Source organism: Phocoena sinus, chromosome 11 (genome assembly GCF_008692025.1).
Source record: "Phocoena sinus isolate mPhoSin1 chromosome 11, mPhoSin1.pri, whole genome shotgun sequence".
Classification (NCBI taxonomy): domain Eukaryota; kingdom Metazoa; phylum Chordata; class Mammalia; order Artiodactyla; family Phocoenidae; genus Phocoena; species Phocoena sinus.
The window spans coordinates 21877211-21895264 of NC_045773.1; the positions used below are offsets into that span (position 1 = coordinate 21877211).

The 18054-nt window shown below is 40.4% G+C and overlaps 1 protein-coding gene across 2 annotated transcripts in view; it reads right to left on the minus strand.

Annotated features, from left to right (window-relative positions):
- Positions 1 to 18054, minus strand: part of TAFA1 (TAFA chemokine like family member 1) — a 498250-nt gene that overhangs the window by 90288 nt on the left and 389908 nt on the right. For both annotated transcript variants that reach the window (XM_032649107.1, XM_032649106.1), the window contains exon 3: positions 15581 to 15721. In XM_032649107.1, the coding sequence (XP_032504998.1) occupies positions 15581 to 15721 (141 nt within the window). The remainder of the gene's footprint in view (positions 1 to 15580; positions 15722 to 18054) is intronic.

Here is an 18054-nt window from a genome sequence, read left to right on the forward strand (position 1 = left end):
GGAATATGCCTTGCGATTTCCATCTCTCTGTCCTGTTTCTCCTATTAATTGTGACTGCGTTAAGAACAATAGCTTACATTTATTCAGCACTTATCTGCCAGGTATTTGTCAATCACTTTACTTGTCAACTCACTTAATTCTTGCAGTGATCCTATCAGGGAGATGCTATTATTTTTTCCACTTTTACAGATGAGGAAACTAAGGACAGAGGGGTAAGAGTTAAATTCCTTTCATGCCTATATTACATTTTATCTTTATCTTGCTGTGTTGAATATAACCATATAAGCCACCATTAATGTTTTATGGAATGTTTGCACATGAAAAATTAAAAGAGCAAAATATCAATAATTTCATTTCCAGAAAGAGATGAATTCCAACTCACACCGCCTTCCTCACCAGCCCATGCTCTTGGCTGCTACACCTTTGGTTCTCAACTCGGTTTACACTTTAGTATCCCTCATGGAGCTCTCAAAAAATACAAATACCCAGGCCCCACCCCAGCTCAATTAAATAAAAATACCTAGAGATGTTGGTCAAGACATTGATGTTTTTCAGAACCTCTCTGGGTGATTCTCATCTGCTCCTGGGTGAATTCATTGTACTCTTCAATCCTCCTAGCCTGAAGTATCTCCTCTTCCCATGGTGAAGACACCTTAATCCCAGTGTGCTTCTCATTTTTTCCCTCTTAGTGGAATCAACTCCCGCCTTGCCACAGTGATCCTGATTCATTACCAAAAGTTTTCCTGAAGAACCCTGGAATCTTGTTCTAGACCTTTTGAATACGCACAAGTCAGGGCTTTCCAGTCTTCTGGCTAATTAGATGCTAGGGTTTCCTCTGGGATGCACATTCTCTTACATCATCTTCACTTTGAGTGTTGTCAGCAAATTTGATATACTTTGCTGACTGAGCATTGACTTAAATATCAGAATTGACCTGCATCTTTTCTGGCATTTCTTGGGTGTATTCTCTCTATTGCTTAGAAATGTAAGTCTAGGTACAATGAACAGCAGTTATGGTAGAAGCAATATCTTTAACTCCTTTGCTAGGTAGTGATAAACTCTAAGAAAATCTAATCATGTCACTTACTGGCACAAAATCCTTTAGTGCCAGACTCCATCACTCTTGGACAGAGTTCCAATGCCTCAACGTGGTTACCAGGGTGCTACATGAGCTCACCCTAAGGACTGCTCTGGTCTCACCTCTTCCAGACCTATCCCACGCTCTTCTCTCCCCAGGCACACTGAATGTTTTTCAGTTCCTTGGCTTCATCAAGCCCCTTGTTGACTCCAGACTTTTACATATGCTGTTCCTTCTGCCTTGAACATTTTACTGTATCATCTTACCTGGATACCTAGGTCTCAGTTTGGATGTTAATTCTGCTGGGAAGCCATCCAGAGCCCTCCCCTACCGTGAGTTAACACCCTCACCCCTGCTCTCAGATCATCTGGGTTAATCCTTGTCACACAGTTTTGAAATCATCCATTTCCTGTCATCTCCCCTAGATCTCATAATCATTTAAGCAGGGACCATGTCCTATTGGTCACTCTGTCTCTGATGCTCAGCATCAAAGAGGATGAGTCAGTGTTTGTGGAATGAATCTTCTGATGTGGGCATTTTCCTGGGCCATTTTCTGTATCATTTTTGGTTTAGGCATGAGGTAGTATTAGACATTGTTCTTTTGAATTCTATAGATCCTGCAAGATGACATCCTCAAAAATGACAGGTTTTAGACAAATGGGATTAACTCAGAAAGACATACCAAAATTCTGTCTGTCAGTCAGCATCGGAATAATTGAGTATATTGAGTAATTCCACCTTGGATCAAAAGTTCTATATGAACTATCTCATTTAATATTCTCATAGACTCTTTGACATCACATCCTTTTCCTTTCCTTTTTACAGATGAGGAAACTACAGTTCCAGGGGAATAACATGCTAAAGGACATGTGACTAATTAGTGGCAAAACCAGGTTTGAAATCCAGTGATTCCACACTGCCTTGGAAATGTCCATTCGTCTATCGGGAACGAATCCCATCTTAACATCTTACATGGACGCTTCTAACAGACTTCCTAGATTGAACCCTGTCTCTCCAATCTGGTAGCTGTGTGACCTTCAGCAAGCCTCTTCTCATTTTGAACCTCAATTTCCCTAACAGTAAAATGGGGATAATCACCACAGTACCCACCTCACGCACTGTCATAAAGCTTAGATGTAAAAAAGCTGGTAACGTTCTCAGAGGGGTACCTGACACATAGCGCACCACAACTTTCAGTTCCTGTAGCCATTATTATCCTTTTCCTGTAAGCGCTGTTAGTATAGTAGAGAATTTTTACAGTGTGCTTGTGGCTCTATTATATTGCTTCTCAACCTCATGTGCTTGAGGATTTTGAAGGGAGCAGGACATGGTAATGTGAGCAACAACCATTTTTCCATTAGCTCCTTCTTTACAAAGTAGGCTCAAATAATGCTCGCATACCAATTTGAATTTTACACACTACCCCAGACTTCAGGAATGGCTGGTCAGGCATCGTGGGGTATATGTGTTATGGGAGTTTTTTTCTTTTTTTTCGCTACATAGAACATGACATTGTCAATTCATAATGAAATGAACTAGATTTTCGCTACATAGAACATGACATTATCAATTCATAACGAAAAGAACTAGATTAAAATCAGGAAGAAAATAAACTGATATGAGCCTGTAGTTCTCCACCATGTTTAAATATATCTCAAATTATCAGCCCTTTACCCTTTAGCCCTTTATTAGGGCATAATGAACCTAGTAGTTAAACTATTTTCTAAAGTCAGACAGTAGAATTGAGAAGCAGTGACAAAATTTCTACCAGAAAGTTTTGCTTGTTTGATTTGGGGCTGGTCACGAGCCTTCTTTGCAGCAATGTGAGTGGCTGAGTGTAGAGAGATTGTGAGACATTCAGATGACAGCGACGATGTGGATAACAGCATGTGTGGAAGGCGGTGATATCAAAAAGGCAATGTGATTTGCTTTGCATTGGCATTGCCTGCAGTGTCAGTATACAGGTTTTGAAATCTGTTGTCAGGCACTACATAGGGAGATTTCTGTTTAAGTAGAGTGTTCTCGAGGCTGTCTCCTCATTCACCAAATTCCAGGTTGACTTACCCTCCAACTTCCCCCAGCAGATTCCTGCACTGCTTGCCTTCTTGAAGTATTTGATTAGCACATCTCAGTTTCAAGAACTATACTAGGAACTGGAGATACACAGCTCAATTACAACACTATTGTTTGGCCCCTGCCTGTGTTTTCAGCCTCTTCTGGCACATGATCTCATTGTTCTCTGAGAAAACCACAGTGGTTTTCTCAAGTTCTTGACCAAAACCCAAGGCTTTTGCCCATGCTGTTCTCTGCCTGGAATGCTCTTCACCCAAGTAGCTTAAGTCACACCTCACATCTCAGACCTCTTGTCACTTCCTCCCAGAAGTTTCAGCTTCCCAGGCTGCTTTAGATTCTTTATTATCACATCCTCTCTGAGAACTGAATTCCTTTGCTTCAGAACATGTAGTTTCTACTTGAACAATCTGACGTATGATTAGAGTAAGGTCTGTCTCCCCTGCTGGACTGGAGCTTCCGTGAGAGCAAGGGATTAACTGTTCATCATTACGTGACCAAGTGTTTGGCATAATTCCTGGCACATAGTCAATGCTCTGAAAAGAAATGCTGGATGAATATGTGAGTCTCTCTAGTAGGGAAGATCACAAGTCAACAGAGATTATAATACATTATGGTAAATTACGATAAATATTATATGGGATATGCCAGGGATGCAGTGGAAGGCATATTAGTTTTGGGTGCAGTGGTTTAAGGGAGGACCTCTGGAGTTGGTGATATAACTCCGTTAATGAAGTTGGAGTCAGATGGGGTAGGGAAGGAGTGCTGAGGGCACATTTTAATCAGAGGGATTAATTGGGGTCAAGAGAAGAGTCTACACTGTGGCATTATTAAAATTAGGAAATGGTAACAAAATGATGGATTTGAAATATATGGGATGTGAATGATGATGGTGTGTATGTTGGAAAGGATGCTTAAGTAAGAGTCTAGCATGCCTGCATGATGGTATCATTCTCCAAGGAAGGGAATACAAGAAATGCGAGGTACTCTGAACTTTTTCTCCCTGTGTTTTTGATGCTATTTCCTATCCATCATTTCTAGCAGCTCTTCATTGGGGGTCTCAGATCTCCCGCTACCATGCCTTGGAAGAAATGATTTAAGTTCTCTAAGGTACTAGGTTCTTCCTCTGTAAAATGGGGATAATAATAGTGTATTATAAGGCTGCTGTTGTGAGAATTATATAAAGTGATACACGTAATACACAGGGTCTGGCACATAGTAAGGACTCAATAATTATAAACTAGTACATTTATCAGTTTTAAACTAGTACTATAATTAGTGTCCCATATAGTTGACAAGACCATTGCCAGCTGACATGGATGGACTTAACCTCTCTAATTTGCAGATTAAAGAGAATGAAAATGATATCCAGAAGGGGCCCAAGATGAAAGGTGAAAATCATCCGCCAACACTGTGATGGCCACATACAGCCTGGCTCAGTTTTAGCTGCCTTGAGGACTTCTACTGTGCACTCTCTGCTCTTGGAGATGGTGACCCCAGTACATTATCATAACTTCCTTTTTCACTTGAGCCACTACTGAGAGGGTTGATGAGAACAGACACCCAGCATAAAGCAATATTAGTGTGTAGGCACCAAAGGAGATCATGAATGATCACTTCTGAGTTGGCGCTAGCATGCCATTCTAAATCTGAAGAAATGTGATCTTTCTTTGAACGAGTGTCTCTTTAACCACCCAATCATACCAGCCTAAGTAATATTAGCTGACGTTGAATTTGAATCCATTAAAGTTTACCATTAAGTCTTTTAAATGAAGCAATGATGAAAATAACAAATAGTATCAGGGATTATAAATAAAATAGAGGCACTGGGGAAGGTGAGAATTTTCTGTCCTAGCTCAGCTGGAGATCTTGACTCCATCTGGTCTTGTGTAGCTGGTGTCTGGAATTTCCTTTCTATATCCACCCCGCCAATTAAGGACCCTAGGTTCCTTTGATCACTTCTTGGGGTTCACCTATGCAGGGTGGAAGGCTAAGGAGGCCTTAGGACACTGGTGGTTATGACTCCTGTTGGACTATCAGTGTGCAACATGTTAGCTGCTATTCGTGGATCGTCTCCACTGGAAGGCAACCAAAAGGATATGAAGAGTGTGTTGAGCTATTGTGTAAAGTGCTTTCTCGGCTGGCAGCTGGAGAGATGGGTCCATAGGTGGTAACACATCTCTCTGGCAGTAGTGACAGATAGGCTTTGCTCCAGTGGACCACATTTTTCCTACTCATGTGGTCCTTCTTTTCTCCCTCCCGGGGCTCATGGCATCCATATTAGTTTGGGGGCCAAAAAAGTCCTAATCCTTCAATTTTCTACCTGAGTTTCTGAATGACTTTTGAACTTAAACACTAAATATTATTTGGGCCTCTATTCTCTGGTCAGTGGGTAATTTATATCTTGCTGTTTGGGCTGGGAGTAGGCCCTCAAAAATTCAAGGAGCTTGAGAGGATGGAAGAATACATTATTAATTTTTCAAAATAGTACTCATCTGTATAAATTTCTCCATGAGCCTCAGAAGGGGACATGAGTTTTACCACTTCCTTAGGTGAAGTTATCAGAATCTCCCACATAGAAATGGACTGATGCCCTCAGCAGCTTCCAGGGCTATAGCAGAAGGACAGGGCTATAGATTTTCCTAGAAGTGTGAAATAGCTCACGAGCCTTGCTCGTTATTCATATGGACAGCACATTAGTGACACAGGACCCTGAAATCTTGCCTTATCTAGGCTGAAGCCCAGCTACAGGGATGAGGAGCTGACTCAGATTTAGAACATTTTTTCCCCCTTTTGAAAATAAACAAGAATTGATCAAAGGTGCTCTCATACCAGACAAGAACAGGTCTTTGAAAACACCTGAGCTCTTTGTAGATAAATGGAAATCAGTGGAGCTGTGTTAGGGAAATTTTCTTGTTGATGAATTTGGAATTCTGTGTAACCAAGTACGTTCCAACTAGATAACTGACAAAGATTTGGGATGTGCTACACGATAATTACACACACACACACAACATACACGCCATGACAAATGTTTGCGCAGAGAGTTTTGTATTTCTCAAGTGGTTACAAAGATGGGCTTTACAACGGGACTCACTATATTTAGGTCCAAGTGTTTGCACTAAATATGCTTTCATATTAGGTTTTCCCCCTGGAAAGGACATCAAAATCCTTAGAAGATTTCTTAGATGATGTCTAGATTCATGACCCAGTCCTGCCGTGAATTATGTCTAAGAACTATAGCTAAATAAAATCACTGTAAGGAGTTGTAATGCATGCGATTTCTATTATGCTCCCCAAACATCCAGTCTCATTACAAAATTTCCTATTTATCTTCTTCCCTTTTGCTGAACGAAATAACGAAAAGTGGCTAACTAATTGAGTTTGTATGCCATTTATCACTGAGTATGATATATACGTAATTTTCCTCTCCTCCCTCCTTAATACTGGGTATTACTAAACTTTTCATCTCTGCATATAATTTGACTGATGAAACATTACATTTCAGGGTTTAATTTACATTTCTTCACTTGAGTGATGTTGAGCGCTTTTTCCATGTTTACCAGCCATTCTTTTACTGAAAGAGTGAAGTATTCAAGATACTTTCTTATGCTAAAAAATATAGGTTAAGACCTTCTTCTTATACTGTGAAACCATTTTGATTTATTGAGTTTTATATGTTGTGTATCCATAGGCCTGCTCGTGCATAGATATTATCTGTAAGGATGCACAGAAGTCTGGTAATGACAGTTCCCTCTGGCGATTCAGATGCGAGAGAATTAGCAGGAAAGGGGAGGAGAGGGAGGATTACTCTAATTTTGATCCTTTCTTTGCTGTTTTTGGATACATGTATTTGCATTTACATGAAGTTATTACTTTTATATCAAAGAGCAAACTTTTTCCAACAAATTAACTTGCTTATTAACTTGAGAAGAGTAGGAAGATGACTCTGTGAGCCAGAAACCATACATTCCACTGTCTTCAGGGATCAGGTAATTGACCTCAATGTGCCAGAGCCAGGTGTGTAATAGGGAGTGGTGAGGCCTGTGGGAAACTGGAGTGTCCCATCAAAGAGAAAGCAAAGTCAATTTTTACATGACTCTGCCAACCTAAGGAATAGGTCTGATGGTAGTTTCTGCCAGTGGGCTGTCAGTTGGAACTTACTGCCTTAAACTAAAAAAAAAAGGAACACCAACTCCTAGAGGTATGGGAATATCTGAAGACAATTCCCGCTCTCTTTATCCTGACAAGGAACAAACAGAAAGACAGTCCTTTTATTAGACAGTCTAAAAAGCTTTGTCAGTTCTTATACACCCTTCCTCTCATTCCACTTACTAATGTACACTTGGATCCCTTACATACCTAGGCAGGAAGAGGTGCCAAATAGGGGAGCAAAAGAAAATTTACATAAAATTCAGAAATTGTGCCTAAAAATATCACAATTACTAATGATGCTATCAAAGACCTTCCTGTAACAAGAACAGTAAAATCTCCTTTCAGCAATGCCTCATGTTGAAGCCAGGTGAGCTCAGCCTCCTGTCTATTAAACAAGCCAGAGTCTGCCTTGAAAGAATAAGGCAAGTTTTAAACAGAGACGGTAATGAAGGAACCATACATAGACAGCTACTGTGGCATGTGGCCCTAATCCACTACAGCAATTCATTATTTTGGTCTTTTATTACGTGTGGACGACAAGTAACAAACGGCAGAACCAAAATAGGTCATCTTCCCTGTCCCCTAAAATGTTAGTATGTGTGAATAAAAATAAGGGCTTAAACTTTTCCATACTATATTTCTCTGGAAGGTCTCTAGATGATTTCCAAACTGCAGTTGAGCCTGACGTGTCCCTGAAATATTATAAATCTCATAACTACCAGGACCTGTTGTGCAGTGTTTGGTCAGCCAGTCTTAGGAAAAACACTGAGCTATGGGCAAAGGAATTATCAGTTGGTCTTGGAAGACCTAAAAAGCTTTCCTGGAAACAAAAAAAAAAAACACAGTCCATATAGTTTAATACCATCATGACCTGAAGTCCATTTCAAGGAACACTGGGTCTGCAGGCTATGAATAAGTATTACATAGGAGAAGCCTCTGTGATCAAAAATGTTTGGGAAATACTGGACTAAAGTTCTTGTCTGCAGAACTTCTCAGAGCCTTTAATATGCTATCCTATTTTAGAAGGCTAAGAAGGGGTTCTTATATGCAATATTTCTCATACATACTTCATGCTATTCTACAGAAAACTGTTGCTGAATTTTGAATTTCCTTCAATTCTCAGACCTTTTTCTCTATCATGACTGTCTGTAGGGAATACAATGGTACGCGGTCAAGAAAATTTTATTATGTATTTTCCAAAGGAGCAACCTTCAGAAGCAATTTTTGTAAAGATTCTGGTACTGGAATCTCAAATAACGCAACTTGAAAAAAAAGTCTCAATCTATGAAATACCCTTTATTTTGTTAAAATTAGTTATACGCTGTGAAACTGAATACAAACAAGTTGTTTGGAAAAATGAATGAAGTCATTTTATGGGTAGGTGTTTTAATATTCCTTCTAAGCGTCCATTGTCTTCTCTCTCTCTTTTATCCCTTTCTCTCTGGTTTCTCTTTCCCATGCTCCTTTTTTACATCTCTCTATCTCACTGACTGTGGGTCTCCTTCCCTGTTATTCTGTTTGTTTTCCTGGGCCTGAGTTTTGCGTATCTTTCCTTCTGTCTCTTTTGCTCTCGTTTTGGAAACTAAGTCATGATAAGTCAGGAACAAAATATCCTGATAGATTGTGGTGGGGGGGCGGTTCTTCACGGAAATAGCCAGGAGTATGATGCCTTTTTCATTATATTAACTGTACACTGATGGTTAAAAACAAAATAATCTGGGATTTCCATATCTATCAAACATAGAAAGTTTTGCGACGTGAGCGGGTCTCTTCCTGCTGCTCTCTCTGGCTGGTAATCCAGTCTAAGTAGACAAGAATACCAGGTAAAATTTGCTAGCAATCAGTCATAGAAATAGTCACAAGTTACACTGAATGAGAAGGGAAGGCCTATCAATTTATCATGGAGATTTTTCTTAATTAGATTGATGCTAAAAATCCACAGTGAATTAAGACCTCCTCTACTAAGCAGTAGTTGTATTGATTTTTTTTTCATGTACTTATCTAAGTTGGATATATACATAAAGTACATGAGAATAAAATCCTAAATAGAGAAAAATGCATGAAAATTTCCCCATCAAACAGTCATTTTATCCCCCCCATGCCTTAAACAATGACACTTCAATCTTTCTCCAAAACTGAAACCATTATTTACAAAAATGTTTCTAATTGCTCAGTGACAATGACCTTAGGAAGGGAAATCAAGCAACCATCTCTAAGACACAGAAAGGGAAGGGGCAGGTATTGCCCAAAGTACTGAATGTTTCTGCAAGTATCCACATGGCCGCACTTTCTTTCTCTTCTCACCCAGATATTTTGGCATCTGGCAAGGAAGCCTTTAGAATATAACTTGTGTTTATGTTAGATCCTTGTCTGCCTATGTTTGAGATATGGGCGCCTTGGAGTCAGACAGCCCAGGCGGACTTTTTGGCTCTGCCACTACTGGCTATCAGATTTCGAGCAATCTTACAGCCAATCTCTGTGCCTCAGTTTCCTGGCGAGTAAAATGGAAATAATAGAAGGCTACACCTTATGAGGTTGGGGTTAGAATTAAATGAATATACAAACTTGAAGGACTTGGAAAAGTGGTACATGGTAAGCCTTCAAGAAAATTTTAGCCATTATTTTTATTATCATTATTATTACTGTTTATATTCAATTATTTTTAAAACTTTGACATTGATACTCTTTTTATGCCACTATAGATCAATTAGAATAATAAAATATAATTTCACAAGCCCCCTAGAAATTCATTTTCATTTGTCTTACATCATCTGCTTGGAAAAATTCTTCCCTTAAATAAATAATTATGTTTGAGTCGTCATCTTCTTGTGTGTGAGTATTTTATTTTAAATTTAGTCCCTGGAAAGTAATTGGAGATTACAAAAAGACTGTACTGTACATTGTATTTTTAGTTGGTCTCAACCAAAGATATTGAGTAAGGTGTCTCCCATCTATTTTGGGTTATAGAAATTAATAAAACACAACATCATGTGAATTCTAGTGTAACAACCCGTATTCCCTCAGAGTAGTGCTACGCACACATTCAACAGTATAACGCTTTCTAAAATATTTGCAAATGACTATGCCAAAATTTAAGTTGTTGAGTATGTTTTCTTGGTATTTTCAGCTATTAGGTGACAGAGGATCACTTTTCCACTAAAAGTCCACTCCTTAAAAACCTCTCCAAATATCATGTATTATACTTTTGAATAAGTTGCTAAGATGATACTGCAAAATTTATGTTCCATTTAAAACAATCTGGTCTCAGATTGTGAAACTTAAAACAATCCAATATAAGCTTTTAAAAAAATCAAGCTGCGCCTCTGTTTTCGGAAACACTATAAAAAGGCATCTGACCTGCCATTTCAGAGAAAAGCAAATAACAGCAACTGGAACGCTTACCATGGGAAATGCACTATGTAGAACAGAATATGTTTAGGACAAACGTGATATACGGATGGTCAACTGCTGTCACAGATAGAAACTGGTTTCTATCCATTCTTAAAATGAGAAAGGGAAATGCATGGCACATCATAAATATGCCAAAGTGGAGGCAATAGTTAGATAAATGGTGGTGTATCTACCCCCCGAAATCCTGTGTAGTTATTAACAATAATGTTCTTTAAGAGTATGTATTGGGGCTTCCCTGGTGGCGCAGTGGTTGGGAGTCCGCCTGCCGATGCAGGGGACGCCGGTTCGTGCCCCGGTCCGGGAGGATCCCACATGCCGCGGAGCGGCTGGGCCCGTGAGCCACGGCCGCTGAGCCTGCGCGTCCGGAGCCTGTGCTCCGCGGCGGGAGAGGTCACAGCAGTGACAGGCCCGCGTACCGCAAAAAAAAAAAAAAAAAAGAGTATGTATTAAGCTGGAAAATGTTCATATTAAAGGGAACAAGCTGTTGATCAGATAGTACTATAACACTGTAGTTCAATAAAATACGTACTTTGTGAGTTTCTCTTTAATGATGGGTTAAACCTCAAAGAACATATGCTTATTTTCTTACAAAGCGACGATAATCTCTGAGCAGTAATATTATGGGTGACTTTAATGTGTGGATGTACTTCTGTATTCTTCAAAATTCCTATAATGAACATACATTCCTGAAGAAGACTTACCATCATTAATGATATCCAGGGTAAATAGTTTGAAGCAGTTCCCACAAAAGATAGTGGCTAAAATGCCAATGTATTGAATTAATATGAAACAAAACTTCATAAAATAATGTCTGTTTCTAAGCATTACCCACAATTATTAGTAAGATAGGAATTGATACCATCATTTAGTGAGCACTTGAGGAGAACCAGACATTATGCAAAGCACATTATACACATGATTTCCTTAGTTCTCACCACAACCCCATGAAGCAGAAGCAATTATCATTCCCATTTTACAGATGAGGAAACAGGTTAGGAAGCAAATGTGACTTGCCCAAGGTCATTCTATTAGTAACTGGTACAGCTGGGATTCCACTCATGTCTGCCTAATTTCACAGTTCATGGTCTTAATAACTACACTGGAATTGTTAATTTATATACCCACTTCATATTTAATTTGCATGTAGAGATCTAGGCCATAAAAAGAGTTTTGATCAAAGTAACACATAGACTTTTCCCACACGTGCCAATGGATTCCGAGATCCTGGAGGAGTAGAATGCTGTGGAAATTATAAACAATCAGCATAAGACTATAGAATACCCTATACTTCATTGACTTTTGCTCAGAAGACAGACGCTAATAGCCTAAACCTACTACACCAAAGGGCTCAGAGTGTCCAAAGTCAAACAAACGTGTTCTGAGAGACAAAATGTTACCACTATGTGGCTTAACCTCTCACAGAAACTTACAGCCAAATGCCATTTTCCCCTCTGCCAGCACAGACAATGCATTGCCTTTGTGTCTTCCACCCAAATCCTGAAGGCAGTTCTATTTCTAGGTCATTAGTGATAGAAATGAACTGGAAACAAAATGGAGATTTATAGTTAACAGGCTCACTGCTTTCTTTGGCAGAGACTAGGAGAAATCATCATGGTTTTATAATGTTTATTGGCTTCTAGGGCCAAGAGTTGCTTCCTGTAAGAGGATGCAATGGCTTTTCTAGTCTAGCTGCCTGCCTTCCCTGCAGTGGAGGTGCCTTACTGTGCTGTGATCTAGAATAAGTAAATTATCATGGTGCAAGTTTCTCAACCTCAGCTCCACTGACACTGGGGGTGGGATAAATACTCTGCTGTGGGAGCTGTCCTGTGCATTGTAGGACGGTTAGCAGCTTCCCTGGCTTCTACACACCTGACACCAGGAGCACCCCTTTAGTCGCAAACACTAATGTCTATGCCAAATGGTCCCCGAGAATTGGCCTGATTGAGAACCACTGATCACAGTGTATTTTTTTTTTAACATCTTTATTGGGGTATAATTGCTTCACAATGGTGTGTTAGTTTCTGCTTTACAGCAAAATGAATCAGTTATATATATACATATGTTCCCATATCTCTTCCCTCTTGCATCTCCCTCCCTCCCACCCTCCCTCTCCCACCCCTCTAGGTGGTCACAAAGCACCGAGCTGATCTCCCTGTGCTATGCGGCTGCTTCCCACTAGCTATCTACCTTACGTTTGGTAGTGTATAAATGTCCATGCCTCTCTCGCGCTTTGTCACAGCTTACCCTTCCCCCTCCCCATATCCTCAAGTCCATTCTCTAGTAGGTCTGTGTCTTTATTCCTGTCTTGCCCCTAGGTTCTTCACGACATTTTTTTTCTTAAATTCCATATATATGTGTTAGCATACGGTATTTGTGTCTCTCTTTCTGACTTACTTCACTCTGTATGACAGACTCTAGGTCTATCCACCTCATTACAAATAGCTCAATTTCATTTCTTTTTATGGCTGAGTAATATTCCATTGTATATATGTGCCACATCTTCTTTGTCCATTCACCCGATGATGGACACTTAGGTTGTTTCCATCTCTGGGCTATTGTAAATAGAGCTGCAATGAACATTTTGGTACATGGCTCTTTTTGAATTATGGTTTTCTCAGGGTATATGACCAGTAGTGGGATTGCTGGGTCATATGGTAGTTCTATTTGTAGAATTTCTCCAAAGAAGATATACAGACTGCCAACAAACACATGAAAGAATGCTCAACATCACTAATCATTAGAGAAATGCAAATCAAAACTATAATGAGATATCATCTCACACCAGTCAGAATGGCCATCATCAAAAAATCTAGAAACCATAAATGCTGGAGAGGGTGTGGAGAAAAGGGAACCCTCTTGCACTGTTGGTGGGAATGTAAATTGATACAGCCACTGTGGAGAACAGTATGGCGGTTCCTTAAAAAACCACAGTGTATTCTTAAACGTGGATTTTTCACATCATTTTAAAAACAGCTTGACCTTCCCATGGTACAGAGTGCCCTATGAGCTTGTCCCTCTGGGTGTGGCTGATTGGGAAAAGATCGACAGATGACCCAAGCTGGGTCAGTCACATTCAGTCTTTTTGGAGAAGGCATTTAAGACACAGGAAGTGAGTCAAGTATACTTGGGCTATACCATGATGCTGAGTGAGATCAGAGTTGGTACCACAGAAATAAAAGCATCACACAAATCCCTAAGTTGTGGGAGAGCAAAAGTTAAAACCCTTTAAAAGAGAACCCATCTACAGAGAAGAGAATGAGGAAAAGAAAGAACAAAAACAAAGAAAACAAGAATGGCAGCTGCCTAAGTAGTTTATGAATCCTATGAAGTTTGGCTGAATTTCCTGTAACTGGGTTTCCCAGGATTCCTCTATTTCCTTAAAAAAAAAAATTCTTCTTTTTTGGTCTAGCTTGTGTGTGTTTCCTTTCTAACCACCTCATAATTCATAATGAAAATACATGAGTCAATCTAGAAGGTGTCCTTCCCCCTCTATATCTAGAGGTAGGATCATGGACCCTAAGTCAAGAGATTTAGGTTCTAATTCCTGCTTTGTGACCTGAGCAAGTGAGTCACTTCTCTGAGTCCTGATTTTCTTACGAAGAATTTGAAGATCAGCTCACATCTGGCTCTAAAATTATGAAAGATAAAGATGGGGAAAGATATCTGTGATCCCTTTGAACTTTGGACTCTCTGTTTGACAGGCATATAAAATTGTTTAAAGATGGTGGTCAAGACTTGGTATTAGAGTCAGTTACTTTCGTCTCAAGAGTTAGTACAGCTACAGCTTATCAATCATGGGACCAATGGAATAGTGATTAACCCTTCTAAGCCTCAGTTTCCTTCATGTTTAAAATGGGAGGGAAAGTGTATCTGCCCCAGAGGTCCCCGTCTCCAGGTTTTCAAGCCCTTTTCATCCACTCCCATGCTGAACAGATAGCGTTGACTTATATAACAAATACGATATTGTGAAAACAATGAAGGATAACTTCTGAGCCTCTATCATAAAAGAAAAGGTCACTGTGGCTTCTACATTGTTCTCTTGGGTCACTCACTCTGGGGGAAGCTGCTGCCATGTTGTGAGGACACCCAGCCCCTTTGGAGAGGTCCATGTGGCAGGGCACAGAGGCCAGCTGCCAACAGTTCTGTGAACGGGCCATCTTAAAACCACCCTCCAGCATCAGTCAAACCTTCAGATCTTGACAGTAACCACGGAAGGGACCCTAAGCCAGAACCATCCAGCTAAGCTAAAGTCCGGATCCATGGAAACTGTGAGACAATGTTTGCCGTTTAAAGCTGCTAACTTTTGGGGGGAGGGCATAAATTGTTACATAGCAATAGATAACGAAGATGGGGGTGTTGGGATGAGTAAATGAAATAATGCATGAGAAATGTTTAGGACAGGGTTTGGTACATGGTGAACTCTCAGGGCACTTCTATCTGTTCAAGAATGTACGTGAACCCCTAGAGCAGTGCCTGGCACATAGTAAATGCTCATTAAATATGTGTTGAATGAATGTTAGGTATTATTTTTTCACTACCATTATCATCATCGTCATAATCATACATAACCTCGATCCAAAATCAACTCCCAGATGAGTTGGACCCTCAAAATTATAGACTTGAAAAGATTCCTTTACCTTATCTTCTCTACACAATGGTCAACCAACAGCTATTTGAAAATGCCGAAGCCAGAGAAACCAGAATTCAAACTCTATGCAGAGGGCTGGCATTTGTCTAACTTTGCAGCACTGTGGATGCCCCTTCTTCATTATCCTGAACCATATTTAGATGAAACAAAACATATATATTATGCATAGTAACGATGCAGATGAACTCCTAGAGAGAGGTGTAAAGCCAGCTACTTACCATCGACACAGGAAGGTCGGTTTCTTGTCGTTCCAGCCACTTTCCCAGGTAGACAGGAACACTTGACTGTTTGTGATCGCTCCTCAATGCGGTTCTTATTACAACATCTGTGCGCAGCGATCACTTCACATGTCCCTCCTTCTGGCAAGAGAGAAAGAATCAGGACCCTGATTAGAAATAATTCAGTGGGCATTCAGGCATGTGAGGGTATGTGCGAAGGGGTTGGGGAAAGTGAGAGAAATAAAAGGAAGAGTTTCTACGAGGTACAGTTACTGTGGGATTCCCTCCCATAACATGTACATATACATGCATACAAGATTATGTACAAGGGATGTCTCATCTTGGAGAAGACAAGCATCACAGCAGTACTCTTTAAATGCAACAAAGAGCACCAATGAAGAGCCCTCAAGAGGCAACACTTCCTGGCTGTATGTACGGAGAGGCAGCGGAGTAGTGAATGCCTGGAGCTAACACAAAATAAAGATGCTACCAGATTTAAATGCATTATATTTGGGGAGCTCACCCCTGTGTTATCTTTGCATTTAGAATTCTCTGTACTCCTACTAATGATAAGCGACAGACGCTCCAGTGATACAGAACCTGCAGTGGCAAGAAAACTGCCCAGAAACGAGCTCTCCTTCCCAGCACCTGCTCCTCTCAAGCGGATGAATAGAAAATCTAGTTGTGCTGTCATTTCCCCAGTCCAGATCTCACCCAAAAGTGATAGAAAGAGTCACTGGAGAACATCATCACGTGCTTTAGATGGAATCTCAAATTACAGACCAAGGCATACGGCTTCACTTATCGTTACAGGTCAGCCATGCATTCGTCAGAATTTAGTGGCAACTTAGGGTATGCCACTGTCTGCTAGGTTCTTAACAGGTGCTCTCCTGGGTGTGTCAAATGTCACTGAGATTCAGCTGGATCTTTCCAGACCGCAGGACACCAGCTTAGCCAGTTCTCCAGGGACATAAAAGATACTCCAAGTTATCAGAAACCAGGAATCAACTTTCCTAACATCAAGTTTTGCATTCAGGAAGGATGTTTTTCATTTGACAAGAATGGACCCATAACATTTAGGATCCTTGGCATTTAGGATTCAGTTGGCAGTAATTCCTCAAGCATTTATGAAGCAACCACTGTCTACAAATTACTATAAGGAATGTGTATCCAGCCTGTACATGGTGAGCACTTAGGAAACATCGTAAAAAAGGAGCAGAGGGAGGGAAGACAGGAGGGAGGGAAGAATTTAAACCCAACACCATCCTATCCTGGGGCACTGGTCTCCTTGCAGGCTGTTGGCTGAACATGGCAGGCGTGATCCCTTTTGAGGGTTGCTCTGAAGAACAGTCTCGACAAGCTGAACTAGGTACCACCTAGGACAGTGTTCTAGTGGATCTCTGGCTTATTCTCACCTCTTCCACATCTTTCCCAAATGTTATTTTATCGGAGGCACATTTGACCACCTTACTGAAGTCATAATTCCCTTAGCCAGCACGCATGACCTCACTTTGCTCTGCATCATCCCCCGTCCCACACCCCACCACCAGGATACCTGTAACTTTCAAATACAGCATATAATTTATTTATTTATTGTACTTATTGTGTTTTCCCCACTGGAATGTAATTTCCTCAAGGACAGGTATTTGTATTGTCTTCCATTAAACATCGTATCACTATTAGAATTTCAAAAGTGCTTTTAGTACATATTTCATTTAAATTGCAAAATTGTTCAAAGATAGAAATAGGACGATTGTTACCTGTACTTTTTAGTGACGATGCAGACTTAAAGCAGCCAAATGACCTAGCCATAAAACTAATGGTGATAATAAAAGTATTATAGGAGTTAACCATTTATTGACTCTTTACTGTGTAACTGACATTATGGTAGATACTGTATAAACCTTCAATTTACTATCTGCTCTCGAAAGCCCCGTGAGCTTATGATTACCTTTTACAGAGGAGGCAACTGAGATCCAGAGCAGCTTAAACATTTGCTCACATTTTACTCAGCAAGTACCTGGCAGCATCCGGACCGGAATTCAGATCCTCTGACCCCATATATATGTTCTTTCCCCAGTCCCACCCTGGCACCCATACTGCCATTCCTCTGCAAAGGGACTAGGAATTGACAAGTGCTCCATTTTCATTAAAACCTTGTAAATAAAGTCAATGACCCCAGACCACATCCTCCTCAGGCTCACGGATGATGGATTTGCACACTGGAAGCCAGAGGTGTTGCTCTAAATAACAAGCTCATCTGGTGTTGACAAGTTGAACTATGGCTCCAATTACACCTGCTGCTCAGATACACCGATGCGGAGCCCAGAACCAGGTCTCAGAGGACCACAGGACCTTGCCATTTAGAAAGTCTGAATGGCCCTGTCATACCCAAATCTCCTGATTCCCAAGGTTTACAGTTGTGACTGACCTACCTCTAGTCAATCAGAGGAATTTAACCTTTCAATCTATTC